Source organism: Pelobates fuscus, chromosome 7 (assembly GCF_036172605.1).
Source record: "Pelobates fuscus isolate aPelFus1 chromosome 7, aPelFus1.pri, whole genome shotgun sequence".
NCBI lineage: Eukaryota > Metazoa > Chordata > Amphibia > Anura > Pelobatidae > Pelobates > Pelobates fuscus.
The window spans coordinates 7,789,776-7,808,997 of record NC_086323.1 but is presented as its reverse complement, the minus strand read 5'-3'; the positions used below and the strand labels follow the sequence as shown (position 1 = coordinate 7,808,997).

Below are 19,222 nucleotides of genomic sequence, written 5' to 3'. Positions count from 1 at the left end.
AAAGTAGTGTTCAATGACTTGCACAGTTTCTTTTACTCACCCAGGCACGTGGGTAATGTCAGCACTGCCATTGATCCATGTTGGCTCTTGTGGCTCACAGAACAGATGAGGTGTACAAAGAGCGGGGGCATCTCATGCTCACACAAGTCTTGGCCGTTTAGAGACTCTCCTCCCAGAACGCTGAAAGAGTCTTCATCTTGATTGACGGTATCAGACTCTGACAATGATACGGCAGTATCAGAGTGCTCGCGATATTCAACCTCAAGATCTGGGTCACTCTCGGTAGTGATTCCCCCTGCTGATGTACCTGTGAAGTTGAGCATATATCAACATTTAGCATTGTTTTATAAAGAGGCTCTATTTACAGATTTAAAGGCTTCTGAGCAGGCAAAATAACAAGAATGCCCACAGTAGGTTTAACCCCTTAAGGACACATGACATGTGTGACATGCCATGATTCCCTTTTATTCCAGAAGTTTGGTCCTTAAGGGGTTAAAAAGATACGTGTGTCTGTCATCCACGTAGTGAGTGTGTACCGTCTGTGCACAGAGCACGGTCTGCACACACGTTGAGAAAGCACCAGGAGTTATGCGAAACGAGTCCAGGCTTTCTCTAATCTTTCTTTAGGGTCTGCTTCTTTGATGGTCTCCCCCCCTGTATAGCAGCTGTGGGTGGTCCCATGCTCAGGTTTCGGACTTTTTATACTTTGTTTACTTATAGCCTTTGTTTTTTCATTTTTCACATGCTTGGACCAATGCAGCATTCACGAGGACTGCAGTTCTAGTATCTTGCCATATGCATTTTTTCTATGATTTCTTCCTGATGTATTTTTGGGATTCTCTATGAGTGCAGATCAACAAACTTGTCCTGTGTGAAGTATCATTTGATTACTGGGAGTATTTCAGCACTGAATAGGTAACCCTGTTATCGCACCTATTGATCTGCTATAAATATGATCATACCCAGTATATCCAGGCTTATTTCACACCTATTGATCTGCTATAAATATGATGATACCCAGTATATCCAGGCTTATTTCACACCTATTGATCTGCTATAAATATGATGATACCCAGTATATCCAGGCTTATTTCGCACCTATTGATCTGCTATAAATATGATGATACCCAGTATATCCAGGCTTATTTCACACCTATTGATCTGCTATAAATATGATCATACCCAGTATATCCAGGCTTATTTCACACCTATTGATCTGCTATAAATATGATGATACCCAGTATATCCAGGCTTATTTCACACCTATTGATCTGCTATAAATATGATGATACCCAGTATATCCAGGCTTATTTCACACCTATTGATCTGCTATAAATATGATGATACCCAGTATATCCAGGCTTATTTCACACCTATTGATCTGCTATAAATATGATGATACCCAGTATATCCAGGCTTATTTCACACCTATTGATCTGCTATAAATATGATGATACCCAGTATATCCAGGCTTATTTCACACCTATTGATCTGCTATAAATATGATCATACCCAGTATATCCAGGCTTATTTCACACCTATTGATCTGCTATAAATATGATGATACCCAGTATATCCAGGCTTATTTCACACCTATTGATCTGCTATAAATATGATGATACCCAGTATATCCAGGCTTATTTCACACCTATTGATCTGCTATAAATATGATCATAGCCAGAATATCCAGGCTTATTTCACACCTATTGATCTGCTATAAATATGATGATACCCAGTATATCCAGGCTTATTTCACACCTATTGATCTGCTATAAATATGATCATACCCAGTATATCCAGGCTTATTTCACACCTATTGATCTGCTATAAATATGATCATACCCAGTATATCCAGGCTTATTTCACACCTATTGATCTGCTATAAATATGATGATACCCAGTATATCCAGGCTTATTTACTTTTGGAGTTGCGGCCACATGTATTTTGTAAGTGAGGACTTTTCTTTTTTCTGAATTTTCCCTTTAACTAGACACAGGCATCTAAAAGGATGTCCATCCGTCCATGTGTCCTTCCCTCTCACATGCTGCTATTCTTACATAGAAACATAGAATGTGTCGGCAGATAAGAACCAATCGGCCCATCTAGTCTGCCCAGTTTTCTAAATACTTTCATTAGTCCCTGGCCTTATCTTATAGTTAGGATAGCCTTATGCCTATCCCACGCATGCTTAAACTCCTTTACTGTGTTAACATCTACCACTTCAGCTGGAAGGCTATTCCATGCATCCACTACCCTCTCAGTAAAGTAATACTTCCTGATATTATTTTTAAACCTTCGCCCCTCTAATTTAAGACTATGTCCTCTTGTTGTGGTAGTTTTTCTTCTTTTAAATATGGTCTCCTCCTTTACTGTGTTGATTCCCTTCATGTATTTAAATGTTTCTATCATATCCCCCCTGTTTCGTCTTTCCTCCAAGCTATACATGTTAAGATCCTTTAACCTTTCCTGGTAAGTTTTATCCTGCAATCCATGAACCAGTTTAGTAGCCCTCCTCTGAACTTTCTCTAAGGTATCAATATCCTTCTGAAGATACGGTCTCCAGTACTGCATACAATACTCCAAGTGAGGTCTCACCAGTGTTCTGTACAATGGCATGAGCACTTCCCTCTTTCTACTGCTAATACCTCTCCCTATACAACCAAGCATTCTGCTAGCATTTCCTGCTAGTCTATTACATTGTCTGCCTACCTTTAAGTCATCAGAAATAATCACCCCTAAATCCCTTTCCTCAGATGTTAAGGTTAGGACTCTATCAAATATTTTGTACTCTGCCCTTGGGTTTTTACGTCCAAGATGCATTATCTTGCACTTATCCACATTAAATGTCAGTTGCCACAACTCTGACCATTTTTCTAGTTTACCTAAATCATTTGCCATTTGGCTTATCCCTCCTGGAACATCAACCCTGTTACATATCTTAGTATCATCCGCAAAAAGACACACCTTACCATCAAGACCTTCTGCAATATCACTAATAAAAATATTAAAGAGAATGGGTCCAAGTACAGATCCCTGAGGTACCCCACTGGTGACAAGCCCAAGCTTCGAATATACTCCATTGACTACAACCCTCTGTTGCCTGTCACTCAGCCACTGCCTTACCCATTCAACAATATTGGAATCCAAACTCAAAGATTGTAGTTTATTGATAAGCCTTCTATGTGCAACAGTGTCATTCTTGTGTTCCTTCAACCCTTCCTCATAAATTGTCAGCTCGTTTAAGAATAATGTGTTTTAATTATTCATGGTTACATATCACCATTGAATACTTGTAAAGCCACCATATGTGAGGGAGTTTAAGCATGCGTGGGATAGGCATAAGGCTATCCTAACTATAAGATAAGGCCAGGGACTAATGAAATATTTAGAAAATTGGGCAGACTAGATGGGCCGAATGGTTCTTATCTGCCGTCACATTCTATGTTTCTATATGTGCAGTTTTCGCTCTGCCAGCGTAATTTTAAGAATACTATGTGAGCTAGCATAATGTATATGTATATGTTCACTATGTCCGACTAATTACATGTCAAAACCTGCTGAAATGTTTGATTCAACAAAACTGCAATTTAGTAAGATGGACTCTGCGTTTCTGAGATTAAATTGTGACGAGCTGCAAGGATATTATGTTACAGTTTATGCACCGTATCCTCGGCTCGCAGAGCGCTGGGCACTGTATTGCTTAGTTCGTCAATTATGTTGGCTGTGACATGCATTGAGAAACGCACGAAGCCACGTGCCATACTGTGCTCTGCCCTGCTGCTTTTAGACGTGACAGGAAAGTGCAGTTTAATGGCTAAAACCTGGCCTATCAAAGAGCGTGTTACTCCTCCATTAATTTTCAGTTCTCTTTCCCAAACGTACTGTGGAAAGTACGATTAAAGTAAGTGGCACAAACACCTAACAGATGCTCCATCTTTGCAGCTTTTCTACCTACAGATGGATTTTGAAATTTTCTGGAAACGATTCTCACCCTCCTCAACAGCCGGTTCTGCGTCAGATACCTCCATGTCCTCACTGAGCTTCCGGTCTTCTAAGTCTGGTGGAGGGTCTTCCTGTGGGACGAACCGCAAACATTAAATTGGGGGGGGGGGGGGGGGGATGACTTGTTACTTATTTTACTCTATTTAAACTGTAGAAAACTAATTTTAAGATCAGTATTTGAAATCAGTGTCAGATTTTTTTTTTTATTCTTTATTTTGTATTGACAGCATATGATATGATTTAGTAACATGTCGATGCAGCATAAGATATCATGGTATGTCCTTGCAGGTACAATACAGGCCGTTACATGTCAAGTTACATTAGCTGGGCCTTAAGGCCCTTATACGAGCACATGCTGTCCAATAATTTTTTTTGTTTTATTAGATAACGTAGAAAATCCCGAATGAACATAAGTAGAAAAGGAGTAAGAAGGAAGGTGTGCGGAATAAGAGGGATGTTTTTTGTCCCCTTAGAGTGGGATGTGTCTTATGAAATGTGTGAGCTTATTCGTTATGTGTTACCCCACTTTGGGGTGCGCCTCCAGAAGGAAAGCGCTGGACCACCGGCCCGTCCACAGAGCGTTCTCTGAACCCCAGTGGCTCTGCCTGCCCACTCCCAAGCTTCCCCTGTGAGGCCAAGGTTCCTTTGTGGGCCAAACTTTGATGAATTTGGATTCTGAGTTCCTTACTTTGGCAGTGAGTTCGTCCATGATGTGGGTGTCTCTAAGTTTCCGAATAACCTCTTGTAGTGAGGGGTTTTCGATTTTGAGGCCTGCTCCCGTGAGCGCTCTCCCTGCTGCCAAAGCTATTAGAGTCAGTTGTTTATTTGTGTGTCTGGGTTAGCCCTCTATGGGGCGCAATAGGTCAGTGGGGATAAGGTTATGGACATCTGCAGTACCTTGGTGGTCAGGTCCCTGACTCCCTTCCAGAAACTGTGTAGCTTGGGGCAATCCCACCACATGTGGAAGTAGGTCCCCTTTTGGTCGCACATTTTCCTGCATAAGTTTGTTGGGTTTTGACCCACTCTGTGTAAGAAAACTGGGGTGACATGCCACCGGAACAGTATCTAATACATTTGTTCTTGAGACAGGAGGCATACGGAGACTTTGGATGCGGTTTACCAGATTTCCTGCCACTCTTTGCCCTCTTGGGTTTCTCCCATGTCTGCTTCCCATTTATCTATATAGGTCATACTGAGGGTTCTTCGCTAAGAAGAGTGTAGAGAAGGGAGATGAGACCTTTTCGGTAGATTCCATCATTGCCGAGCTGTTTAAATGTGGTAGGTGTTTTTGCTGCTGCTTCTTTAACACCTGGGGAGTGTGCAAAGTCACATATTTGTATGTAAAGGAAAAAGTTGGAGGTAGTGAGTGGAATCTCCTGTCGTAAGCATTTGAAGCGAAGGATAGTGTTCCCTGGCCACAGGTGATGGAATCTCTGGAGTCCTGCCCTTTCTAAATTTGTAAAGCCCTGTTGTCTCATGCCCGGCAGAAATGGTGTATTGCGGTATACAGGTGACATGGGGGAAGGAGTGCTTGCTAGATTGAACTTCTTCTAGGTGTGGTCCCACAGGTCTAAGGAATTGAGAATCGGTTTGCATGCTGTCCGTAGTAAAGCTAGAGAGGGCCTGTCAAGGTCAAGGCATGTATAGGTCGGGGATATCGTATTTCATTAGTCCTGCCTCTATGTCTGTTTAAATACTTTTATTTTTTGTTTATTTTTTTTAACATAGTCTGGGGAAAAAAGCCATCTGAATGGTTTTCCATTGGCTTTAAGGGGTTACTCAAATCACGATAACCACTATAGCAGTGGGGTTAAACTCAATGTGCAGCATTCTGTACAGACTTCAGGCCCCATGACCACTTCAAATCAAGGAGTAAGAAATAAACTGTGTGTAATTGGCAAGATCTCAGAGGTTTAGGCTGAGAATGAATGGTTTCATGAAGCGTTGCATAAAACTCCCCTCAATACAGTAAAACAAGATCGAGCTGCAGTTATTATTATTATTATTGGTATTTATATAGCGCCAGCTTATTCCGCAGCGCTTTACGTTAAAAGGGGAATTTAACAATTGAGACAATAACGAACAATTTTGTATCAGATACAGGATTTGGTTGAGGGAAGAGAAGACTACGGACACTTGGAAAGTTATGTCTGTAAGGAGTTCTTTGTCTTTTTTCACAAGCTGATCGATTATGTAAATAATTAACCTGACCAAGACGAAATGTACTTCTGAAAGTTATTTACGGCATTTGACCTAATTTATACAAATAAAGAAAACATGTATTGTGATGTCCATCAGCAGACACACACACACTTACCTCTCTCTTTGGAGATGAAGGGCAGTAGAAGAAATAGTGTGGGTTTGAAGGCACCGTTTTGAAATGCAAACTTCCTACAGCAAGAAATTTATCCTGAGGGGAAAAAGAAAAAAAAATAAGATGAGTGAGACACATATTGGCCACATAACTTCAGGATAGAAAAAGGATCATAACGTAACAGCAGCTAGATCAGCTCCCATCACTGGATAAATGGAAAACAGCACAAGATTGCTAGGTGTCCAGCGCAGAGCTTGGGGGAAGAAGAGATGTATGTACAGTTTATTGGAACAGGAGAAAGAGACAGCAGAGAGTAAATACCTGGATAATTCTGTGTAGGTCAGGTGACACCTCACAAGGGTGCCCAGTCTGTAGAAGAGAGAGCTGGAATTCAACATGTGTGTGACTGCTGCTTTCAGGAATAGAAGGCATTTGAGGTTCTTGTTCATTACTCTCCTCCATGTCAACACTAAATAGAAATGAAAAGATATATATAAAAAAAAAAAAAAACATGAGAAGAGAAGAGAATAGATCCTTTCACCAATCAGGTGAACCTACACAGAGATGGTCTTCTCATCATGTACCTGGTCTCTAAATGCAGCACTGGACCATCCAGAGAAGATAGGTCTTCCTCCTGGTCCAGACTACCAATGCGAAAGTTGGGAGGACGTACAATAACGGCGGCTTTGTTTGGTGGATGTGACTCTCGGGAGGTGCGAAGATGCCCACAGAGTGTCATGAGGAAGTTGGTGATGTCGATCTCCTGAAGCTGTTCCTCGCAGTAATCCACCGCAGTTAGCAAGTCTTGATTTGATACCCACAATGACTGCTGCAAAGCCTTAAACAAACCTACAAACACAAAAAGAAACGTGACACAATAAGTTCAGAAGACTAAACATTAAAACAAATATTTAATAAGTTACTTTAAATATTTCAATGATGCCTTGATCCCCTTCTTGAAAGGTAGACTACATGTTTATTAGATTAAGCAATCTGAGATTTCAAGAATCTTTTGAGAATAAAAAAAAAAAAGTTTTTCCCAACACTTCAAGAAACAATCCACCCACTGCCAGATCTGACCTTTAACATAGCACTGGTGGTAATGTTCCTGCAGTAAGTTACAATAGTCGATCAGTTCCTTCTGCTTGGGGTGTATGGTGGGCACTGCAGACACCCGTTCCAGAGAATGTGACCTGCAAGAACACAGAGTGAGCGTGTAACTGGAATCGATGAATGGCAGTCTTTGGTCCACGATCCATAAACCATATCCAGCACTAAACAATTACATACACCAGCAAACAACTAAATAGGACATTTATCTGAATGCACACAGCGCACAGGAAAGACACCACCTGTAAAAACATCATCAGTAATAGACATCATGGCAAATTTACTGTAATGACATAAAAACACATAAATGGACAGCAAATGCCTAGAAAAACTAAACAAAATCTGGAAAATGTATAGCACACTTACCGTAATTTTATTTTCCTGGCTATTATTTATGGGTAGCTCCACTTCCAGAAAGAACAGGGTAGAAACACAATTGACGAATAAAAACGAGAATGTAGTGACGAAAAGTCCCTTCTCCTACTATCCCACAGTCCAGTGAAAAAGGGCTGAATAAATTATAGGGGAGGGTTGCTGATGCTGCCATAAATATTAGCCAGGAAAATAATATACATTTTCGATAATCCTGGCTAATTATGGAAGCCTCACTTATGGGTAAAACCCAAGCTAAATAAAAAAAAGCAGGGGGGTGGGAAGAATATGGCTTCAAACAAGACCTTTTATCTCTGAGAGTCAACAAAAGACATAACTCCTTTACCAAAAGACCTAGAGAATGAAGCCAGATCCAGCTTATAATGCTTAATAAAGGTCATTGGAGAGGCTGCCCTGAAGATGTCATCAGGTGGAACCTCTGCCCAATGAGGTTGCCAGTGACCTGGTGTAATTAGTCTTTATCTTATCTGGAGGAGCTCGGTTTCTTAGAGAATACGTTTTTAATACAACATTGGAAATCCAACATCTCAGAGAGGAGGTCAACGTTGTTTCCCCGTTTCTATTCTCTATAGGAAGAACAAATAAATGTTAAGATTTCCAAAAAGACTGAGAGCCCTCTAGGTATTTTATCAGACATTCTCTTACATCCGACTGATGAAGTTTCTCTCTACATTTGATGAAGAATTTGGATAATTTGAATCCCACGTTGCACTAAAGATAATGAAATGTAACGATCTCAGTCCTTCTGCTGCTGTTTACGGAGTTCTTCAGATGAAGAAAGGCTGAACCTCATCTTGTAACACCATGATACACACGGGAAGATTGCCCAAAAAAAAAAAAAACACAGAGAACATGCCCTGTTTGTTCTGCTGAGTTTTAATTCCTTCAGTCTTGTTTTCTGTCCTGTTGCTGCGGAGCTACCTAGAAGTGATGCTGCCATGATAAACCAGGAAACTCCCTTCATACTAAACATGTAGATTTGACATTTTCGGCCAAATTGGAAAGTTGCCCATTTCAGCTATTCTTAGAGCTCACTTTAAATTATGGACAATGAACTCTTAGGTAACCAAGCATGTGTGTGGGTGGGCATAACTAAAAGACATTCACAATAGTACTTGGATGTGAAAAGGGTTACTTAGAATACTTTATGTTTTCTACATTCACGATGCATTTCAGCAGCAGATCACTCAATATCTGCATTTCCTTTAAAAGGGTCCAAAATATAGTAAGAATTTCTAACAACCAGGGTTTTCTGCCTTCTCATCATTCTCATAACTCCAAGATTCTAATAAACTCATTTGGATATATCCTGCAGTTCACACAACTGAACCATAAGGCACAATCAAACCGTATGTAAGTGCATACAGGGATTGGATAAAGAAATTACGTAAATCTTTACTTCGCCGATTAGCAGGAAAAAAAGGCAGAAAATGGACTATCCAATAAATACCAATTAGGACAATAATACTTCGCAATCATCCGATCCCGATTTAAATTAAACATTCTAATACTGAAAAAATACAGCCAAAACTTTAAAGATATTTTTGTCACTAGCCACTCACAATCTATTCAAGTTTCAAGATTGTGGGCACATAGCAATGGAAAATGTACGGCCTGCATGTACGCCTCCCCACTCTGTCAGTCCCTGCATTGGCTTCCAGTTAGATATAGGGTTCAATTTAAGATTCTGGCACTTGCTTACAAGTCTCTACATAATGCAGCTCCAACCTACCTATCCTCCCTAATACACAAGTATGTCCCGTTGAGGCCCCTGTGCTCTGCCGAAGACCTAGGTATATCCTCTGTCCGTACTCCCACAGATGATGCTCACCTCCAAGATTTCTCCAGAGCTGCACCTCTTCTGTGGAACTCCCTTCCCTTCTCTGTAAGAATTTCACCCAGTCTCCACTCATTCAAAAAATTATTGAAAACTCACTTCTTCAGGAAAGCAGATCAATTAAACTGTTAGCAGGTTTTTATCCCCTTCCCTCCATGACTCCTCTCCTGCAACTGTCAAAAATTACCTACTAAGCCCTCAGTGAATACTTTTCTAACAACCTAATTCATACCCCTACTTTTACCCTTTGTGTCACTATACCCCACTCCCTCTAGAATGTAAGCTCATTGAGCAGGGCCCTCAACCCCTCTGTTCCTGCTCGTCCAGTTGTCTGGTTACAATTACATGTCTGTTAGTCCACCCATTGTACAGCGCTACGGAATGTTATGGCGTTATATAAATAATAATAATGTACATCTAGAAGAACTTAAAATTCTTAACAAATGGTGACAACAGTGAGATTTTTCAATCACAATGATTCTTCAACTGTAGAACGATGGGGGTGGTATATAAACTAATCGCTATAAGGTTTGTGTGTGTGTACACACACACACACATATATACATATGTATACACACACGCACAGGTACACATCATGTGTATACACACACATTATGTGTTACTAGCTAATTTATGAGTTGCAGAGTTTAGCTAACACCACATAGGCACTGTTAAATTAAGCCTTTGAGTGGCTTTGAACTTTTAATATGTTGTTTATAATGAGCTACGCAGCACATGTGTTTGTAATAAGGATTATTGTTGCACTTGACTTCTTCTGTATTAGAATGTTTAATATTAACAAAGTTTAATTGGGATCAGATAATTACTAGGTAGGATTATAATAATAGATTTTCTTGGCATGTTCCATTTTCTCTCTTTTTTGTTTTGTCCAATCATTCTAAAGGGTCAAATCCCTAGATAGCCCGGATCTGTCTCTTTGGCATTTAGGTAACACGTTAGTTTACAGGAACACTTCTCTCTCCTGCTGCTGCACAGTGATGCCCCTTTTTGTCATCAGTGGACTTGATTGACACAGAGATTGGAACTGTTTGTGTGTAGGGGGCAGGGGGTGACAGAAGAAACTCTGCTATCTGAGACCTGGGCCAATAACGCAATCTGACCAAGTTTATAAAAATGTGTTACATACGTTTCAATGATTTTCTTACTTTATCTTGGTTTATATATATTTTTTATAAAGTGTTTGCTTGCTAGTTTAAAAACCAAGTGACGCATGTCCCTTTAAATTCCGTAAGGTTGTTTTATTCAATGCTGCTTACATTGTTTCTATCACTGCTCTTTTTTCTCAAACCTTTGCCCCTTGGCAGAGAGAAGCAGACTTAATTTCCTCATTATTCGTCCAGATTTGGTTGGCAATGGCTGTGCATATTGGAAGCATCTTGGGGATTGCACCATAACAACATGTTGTACTGATTTTAGTGCTTAGAATGCCATATTAAAAACTTGAGTGAATGAGGTAATAGCATATTATTTTATCACATAGTCTCAACAATCTCTCTGACCCCAATAGTTCATAGAATATGATAAATTTAAATTGATAAGTCATTGGGCAGAACATGTTTTACTCAATTAGAGTCAAGGAAGAGACAAAAAAACAAACAACACACAGTGCATTCCCCGGCAGTCAGACACAGAGCACAGCCCCATTCCCTTAAGCAAATATAAGTAAATCCCACCGACTGAATTAGTATTTCACAGGTCGCACAACATGTTATCAGTAAAACCACCAATCCACGAAAACACGGTGAGGAACATGCAGCAAAAGCAGAGGCCAATTCACCAAATGCAAACCTCTTTCCCACGCTCCACGCCCACTGCTGCCACTACCAATGCTAGCCACAACAGCTCTCTGATCAACTCCCATCACTGCGCTCAGTATTACAGTAACTTTCTATCCCTCTCCCATCACCGCACTCAGTATCCCAGTAACGTTCTATCCCTCTCCCATCACCGCACTCAGTATCACAGTAACTTTCTATCCCTCTCCCATCACCGCACTCAGTATCCCAGTAACTTTCTATCCCTCTCCCATCGCTGCACTCAGTATCCCAGTAACTTTCTATCCCTCTCCCATCACTGCACTTAGTATCCCAGTAACTTTCTATCCCTCTCCCATCACCGCACTCAGTATCCCAGTAACTTTCTATCCCTCTCCCATCGCTGCACTCAGTATCCCAGTAACTTTCTATCCCTCTCCCATCACCGCACTCAGTATCACAGTAACTTTCTATCCCTCTCCCATCACCGCACTCAGTATCACAGTAACTTTCTATCCCTCTCCCAACACTGCACTCAGTATCCCAGTAACTTTCTATCCCTCTCCCATCGCTGCACTCAGTATCCCAGTAACTTTCTATCCCTCTCCCATCACTGCACTCAGTATCCCAGTAACTTTCTATCCCTCTCCCATCACCGCGCTCAGTATCCCAGTAACTTTCTATCCCTCTCCCATCACCGCACTCAGTATCCCAGTAACTTTCTATCCCTCTCCCATCGCTGCACTCAGTATCCCAGTAACTTTCTATCCCTCTCCCATCACTGCACTCAGTATCCCAGTAACTTTCTATCCCTCTCCCATCACTGCACTCAGTATCCCAGTAACTTTCTATCCCTCTCCCATCGCTGCACTCAGTATCACAGTAACTTTCTATCCCTCTCCCATCACTGCACTCAGTATCCCAGTAACTTTCTATCCCTCTCCCATCACTGCACTCAGTATCCCAGTAACTTTCTATCCCTCTCCCATCACCGCACTCAGTATCCCAGTAACTTTCTATCCCTCTCCCATCACTGCACTCAGTATCCCAGTAACTTTCTATCCCTCTCCCATCACCGCACTCAGTATCCCAGTAACTTTCTATCCCTCTCCCATCACTGCGCTCAGTATCCCAGTAACTTTCTATCCCTCTCCCATCACTGCACTCAGTATCACAGTAACTTTCTATCCCTCTCCCATCGCTGCACTCAGTATCCCAGTAACTTTCTATCCCTCTCCCATCACTGCACTCAGTATCACAGTAACTTTCTATCCCTCTCCCATCGCTGCACTCAGTATCCCAGTAACTTTATATCCCTCTCTCATCACCGCACTCAGTATCCCAGTAACTTTCTATCCCTCTCCCATCGCTGCACTCAGTACCCCAGTAACTTTCTATCCCTCTCCCATCGCTGCACTCAGTATCACAGTAACTTTCTATCCCTCTCCCATCACTGCACTCAGTATCCCAGTAACTTTCTATCCCTCTCCCATCACTGCACTCAGTATCCCAGTAACTTTCTATCCCTCTCCCATCACTGCACTCAGTATCCCAGTAACTTTCTATCCCTCTCCCATCACTGCACTCAGTATCCCAGTAACTTTCTATCCCTCTCCCATCGCTGCACTCAGTATCACAGTAACTTTCTATCCCTCTCCCATCACTGCACTCAGTATCCCAGTAACTTTCTATCCCTCTCCCATCACTGCACTCAGTATCCCAGTAACTTTCTATCCCTCTCCCATCACCGCACTCAGTATCCCAGTAACTTTCTATCCCTCTCCCATCACTGCACTCAGTATCCCAGTAACTTTCTATCCCTCTCCCATACCGCACTCAGTATCCCAGTAACTTTCTATCCCTCTCCCATCACTGCGCTCAGTATCCCAGTAACTTTCTATCCCTCTCCCATCACTGCACTCAGTATCACAGTAACTTTCTATCCCTCTCCCATCGCTGCACTCAGTATCCCAGTAACTTTCTATCCCTCTCCCATCACTGCACTCAGTATCACAGTAACTTTCTATCCCTCTCCCATCGCTGCACTCAGTATCCCAGTAACTTTATATCCCTCTCTCATCACCGCACTCAGTATCCCAGTAACGTTCTATCCCTCTCCCATCACTGTGCTCAGTATCCCAGTAACTTTCTATCCCTCTCCCATCACCGCACTCAGTATCCCAGTAACTTTCTATCCCTCTCCCATCACTGCGCTCAGTATCCCTGTAACTTTCTATCCCAGTAACTTTCTATCCCTCTCCCATCACTGCACTCAGTATCCCAGTAACTTTCTATCCCTCTCCCATCACCGCACTCAGTATCCCAGTAACTTTCTATCCCTCTCCCATCACCGCACTCAGTATCCCAGTAACTTTCTATCCCTCTCCCATCACTGCACTCAGTATCCCAGTAACTTTCTATCCCTCTCCCATCACTGCACTCAGTATCCCAGTAACTTTCTATCCCTCTCCCATCACTGCACTCAGTATCCCAGTAACTTTCTATCCCTCTCCCATCACTGCACTCAGTATTACAGTAACTTTCTATCCCTCTCCCATCGCTGCACTCAGTATCCCAGTAACTTTCTATCCCTCTCCCATCACTGCACTCAGTATCCCAGTAACTTTCTATCCCTCTCCCATCGCTGCACTCAGTATCCCAGTAACTTTCTATCCCTCTCCCATCACCGCACTCAGTATCCCAGTAACTTTCTATCCCAGTAACTTTCTATCCCTCTCCCATCACTGCACTCAGTATCCCAGTAACTTTCTATCCCTCTCCCATCACCGCACTCAGTATCCCAGTAACTTTCTATCCCTCTCCCATCACCGCACTCAGTATCCCAGTAACTTTCTATCCCTCTCCCATTGCTGCACTCAGAATCCCAGTAACTTTCTATCTCTCTCCCATCGATGCACTCAGTATCCAAGTAACTTTCTATCCCTCTCCCATCACTGCACTCAGTATCCCAGTAACTTTCTATCCCTCTCCCATCACCGCACTCAGTATCCCAGTAACTTTCTATCCCTCTCCCATCACCGCACTCAGTATCCCAGTAACTTTCTATCCCTCTCCCATCGCTGCACTCAGTATCCCATCACCGCACTCAGTATCACAGTAACTTTCTATCCCTCTCCCATCACTGCACTCAGTATTACAGTAACTTTCTATCCCTCTCCCATCACCGCACTCAGTATCCCAGTAACTTTCTATCCCTCTCCCATCGCTGCACTCAGTATCCCATCACCGCACTCAGTATCACAGTAACTTTCTATCCCTCTCCCATCACTGCACTCAGTATTACAGTAACTTTCAATCCCGAACCCATAGCTGTTCCTCTCCTCTTAGCGAAGCAGCAGCAGGTTGTAAATACTACCTGGTTTTCAACTCTTGGAAGATTGCCCAGGATACAGGCTCCTGCAGTTTAAACTCGCTGGGAAAGAGAGCAGAGCATTAGTAGCTCCTGGGCAATAAAGGGCTCCAACACAGGAGCTTCTCCGTCTGACAGTAATTTGTGTATTCACAACACACCAGAAAACATAAGAGACCATAAGTTAACAAAACAAATATACCATACAGGAACACAGAGCGTAACACACCATACAGGAACACAGAGCGTAAGGCACCATACAGGAACACAGAGCGTAAGGCACCATACAGGAACACAGAGCGTAACACAGTATACAGGAACACAGAGCGTAACAAACCATACAGGAACACAGAGCTTAACGCACCATACAGGAACACAGAGCTTAACGCACCATACAGGAACACAGAGCTTAACGCACCATACAGGAACACAGAGCTTAACGCACCATACAGGAACACAGAACGTAACGCACCATACAGGAACACAGAGCGTAACGCACCATACAGGAACACAGAGCGTAACGCACCATACAGGAACACAGAGCGTAACGCGCCATACAGGAACACAGAGCGTAACGCACCATACAGGAACACAGAGTGTAACGCACCATACAGGAGCAGAGAGCTTAACACAGTATACAGGAACACAGAGCTTAACGCACCATACAGGAACACAGAGCTTAACGCACCACACAGGAACACAGAGCTTAACGCACCATACAGGAACACAGAGCTTAACGTACCACACAGGAACACAGAGCGTAACGTACCACACAGGAACACAGAGCGTAACGCACCACACAGGAACACAGAGCGCAACGTACCACACAGGAACACAGAGCGTAACGCACCATACAGGAACACAGAGCGTAACGTACCACACAGGAACACAGAGCGTAACGCACCATACAGGAACACAGAGCGTAACGTACCACACAGGAACACAGAGCGTAACGTACCACACAGGAACACAGAGCGTAACGTACCACACAGGAACACAGAGCGTAACGCACCATACAGGAACACAGAGCGTAACGTACCACACAGGAACACAGATCGTAACGTACCACACAGGAACACAGAGCGTAACGCACCATACAGGAGCAGAGAGCTTAACACAGCAGACAGGAACACAAAGCTCAACGCGCCATACAGGCACACAGAGCGTAACGCACCATACGGGAACACAGAGCGTAACGTACCACACAGGAACACAGAGCGTAACGCACCATACAGGAGCAGAGAGCTTAACACAGCAGACAGGAACACAAAGCGTAACGCGCCATACAGGAACACAGAGCGTAACGCACCATACAGGAACACAGAGCGTAACGCACCATACAGGAACACAGAGCGTAACGCACCATACAGGAACACAGAGCATAACACACCATACAGGCGCAGATAGCTTAACACAGCAGACAGAAACACAAAGCGTAACGCACTATACAGAAACACAGAGCGTAACGCACCATACAGAAGCACAGAGCGTAACGCACTATACAGGAACAAAGAGCGCACAGGAAGCACTATTTAAAATGAAACAGAATAAAGAGAGTAAACTTTAACTAGAATCCATGACAGTAAAAGGAACCACTGTGAATTTGTTCTACAATAGGAAGAAACTGAAGAGGAGCCTGGAGAACTTAACAGAGAGGACCTCTCACAGAGCCAAGCAGCGATGAGTTGGCTGTGTTTGGTCCTGCACTGTGGATATCACAGTGCATAGTATGAACTGCTTTGTCTTTTAAGCTGGGTTTCCATGTGCAGTTTGTGATTTGGGTGTTATCAGTGTTCTGGAGGGTCCGCACAGTCTCTCCCCTGGGTTTTTACTTTTGCTCATGTGTACACCGTCACAATTCTCCAGAAACTGAAACTGGGCAGAAGAAGATGGTGCTGGTACCAAGGACAGAGAATTTCCTGGAGTTCTTCCTCCAGGTGCCACCATGTAAGGGGCCATGTCACCGTTACCATTTTACATGAATTCTAGAGCCCCACGGAGTGTCACTTTAATATTCAAAAAAAGTAAAAGATGCAGAATTTTGCTTTAGTTTTCCTTTCCAGCAGGAAACCGAATTCTAAAGGTAATTACATTGTCCACGCTTTACCATGCACAGAATCATCAATGAAAGCAGTGCAAATGCTCGCAACATCACTTTGCAAGCCTCAAAGCATTCCATAGGAGAGTCAGCTCGCACATAAAGTGTGCATGTTCAATGGTACTGTGCACCCATCAGAAACAAACCTGCTACTTCTCTACCGCTGCTAAATAAGCATTACCAAGCAAAAGTAGATAAAATAAAAAGATTCAGCACTGAATTTTTTTTTTATTTTTTTTTACAATTATCCATTATTTTAACTTTTTTGTTTTTTTATATCTTTTAATGCATTTCTAACTCCTTATGTAAAAAATATTTACATACTTTGAAAATCAGGGTAATTGCAAAGCTTGAGTGTCCTTTAATGTCTAAGAAGGAATGAATTGGTGAATCGTGAAGAGCTGAAGGCAGCAGCATTATGGCTAGTAAACAGTTTTATTTAATAGGTAGAAGACATGGAGCAATGAATAATGCAGGGAAGATATCAAAGAAGAAACAAACCCAGAAACTGACGTTTAAACTCACCTGAAAAACACATCGCTGGAGGACCTGTGCTGGTGAGGATTGACTAACTGCTCCCGCAGTACCTCCAGTGGACAATTATACACATACACAGGGCAGCGCAGGCGGTTGGATGACCCCGCGTCTTGCAGAGAAGGTTGGCGGCTAAAAATAATGTGCGTTTCTCTTTTCTGCTCTGCTTCCGGTCTACTACCTGTCAGAAAACAAGCTGCTTTTAAACAACAGTCATATTTGTGAGTTTTCTATGTTTACCCCAGTCAGTACTATTGGTGTATTAAGTAAAACACAACAAGAAACTGTATTTTTTTCTTTTGTCTCCAGTGTAAAAGCTTCTACAAGCAATGTCGTGATCTTGGAACTTTCAAAGAAAATACAAATGGTTAAATAAACAAAACAAATGAAAAAAACAAAACCTCTTACTCGGTGCCGGGGTAACGGTGAAGGTGGGGATCCCTGTGTTGTCAGAATAAGAGGCGTTTCCATCTGGTGTCATAGATTGATCTGCGGTATTCAGCTTCTGTACGTCTGTGGGACAAAGGATATGACTTAAGACGAGCACTTCCAGTTCCACTTACAGAGACAAAGATTAAGAAACGGCATTTCTCTGTGTGACCTCACTGACAAATGCTGAATTTGTCTTCAGGTGGATTGTTTTAGCCTTATTTATTTCTTTAATGAATCCATGAATTTAAACTTAATTTTGTTATAGGTCAATTATTGAAGGGAATTGTATGGTATTTCTGAGACATTTGAATTGCAAGTTCTGTACATCACCTGATAGGCAAAGCTACTGTCACTGTTCCCATCATTTGGATACAATTGTGAATTACACTTCCAGAGAGTGGATTATGTGAGTGGGGGTTAGTACACATATCTATCCAAAGCACGTTTACTGATGTGTGTGTGTACAAAGTATGATCGCTCAGGCACAAAACAAGGATTAGTACTCAACATTTCTTGGCTCTAATCTTAAAATAATTCATTTAATGGCTGCAGCTATCCCTTCCTCCATTTTTTCTTAACACAAAAAAGGACACCATATTCACCAGAAAATACCCTGCACCCAACAATGTTAACCTCAACCCTTCAGACGTCCCACAGCGGTGTGAAAGGTTACCTACCTGAGAAGGATGCAGGAAGGAAGGTCAGCAGCAGGTGTTGTGGATTCTTCATTTTGGCATAGCAGCGCCACTGAGGAGGACCGTCCATGTCTGGAGACAGTCGGCCATCTTCAGTCACTTCTGTGGAGCACAGACTCTAAGACAAAGATTTTATCATTGTTACATTACATCCAAACCTGCAAATTCCAAACTTAGATAAAAGGCAGCAAGAAACTCTGTAACCCGGTAATTCCAGCTAAATAGTGTTAAACAGGTGATACTCGAAAAATTAGAATATCGTGCAAAAGTTCATTTATTTCAGTAATGCAACGTAAAAGGGGAAACTAATATACGAGATAGACGCATTACATGCAAAGCAAGATAGTTCAAGCCGTGATTTGTCATAAGTGCGATGATTATGGCTTACAGCTCATGAAAACCCCAAATCCACAATCTCAGTCAATTAGAATATTGTGAAAAGGTGCAATATTCTAGGCTCACAGTGCCCCACTCTAATCAGCTAAGTAAGCCATAACACCTGCAAAGGGTTTCTGAGCCTTTAAATGGTCTCTCAGTCTGGTTCAGTAGGAATCACAATCATGGGGAAGACTGCTGACCTGACAGTTGTGCAGAAAACCATCACTGACACCCTCCATAAGGAGGGAAAGCCTCAAAGGGTAATTGCATGTTCCCAAAGTGC

At 42.4% G+C, this 19,222-nt stretch overlaps 1 protein-coding gene across 1 annotated transcript in view; it reads right to left on the bottom strand.

Annotated features, from left to right (window-relative positions):
- The window catches only part of SZT2 (SZT2 subunit of KICSTOR complex), a 127,940-nt gene that overhangs the window by 52,531 nt on the left and 56,187 nt on the right, over window positions 1–19,222 (bottom strand). Inside the window, exons 24-33 of the mRNA XM_063427658.1 lie at window positions 18,544–18,679; window positions 17,843–17,947; window positions 17,426–17,615; window positions 14,809–14,865; window positions 7,398–7,510; window positions 6,902–7,166; window positions 6,639–6,786; window positions 6,321–6,413; window positions 3,993–4,074; window positions 41–307 (exon numbers count right to left, since the gene is read on the bottom strand). Of these exons, the coding sequence (XP_063283728.1) occupies window positions 41–307; window positions 3,993–4,074; window positions 6,321–6,413; window positions 6,639–6,786; window positions 6,902–7,166; window positions 7,398–7,510; window positions 14,809–14,865; window positions 17,426–17,615; window positions 17,843–17,947; window positions 18,544–18,679 (1,456 nt within the window). The remainder of the gene's footprint in view (window positions 1–40; window positions 308–3,992; window positions 4,075–6,320; window positions 6,414–6,638; window positions 6,787–6,901; window positions 7,167–7,397; window positions 7,511–14,808; window positions 14,866–17,425; window positions 17,616–17,842; window positions 17,948–18,543; window positions 18,680–19,222) is intronic.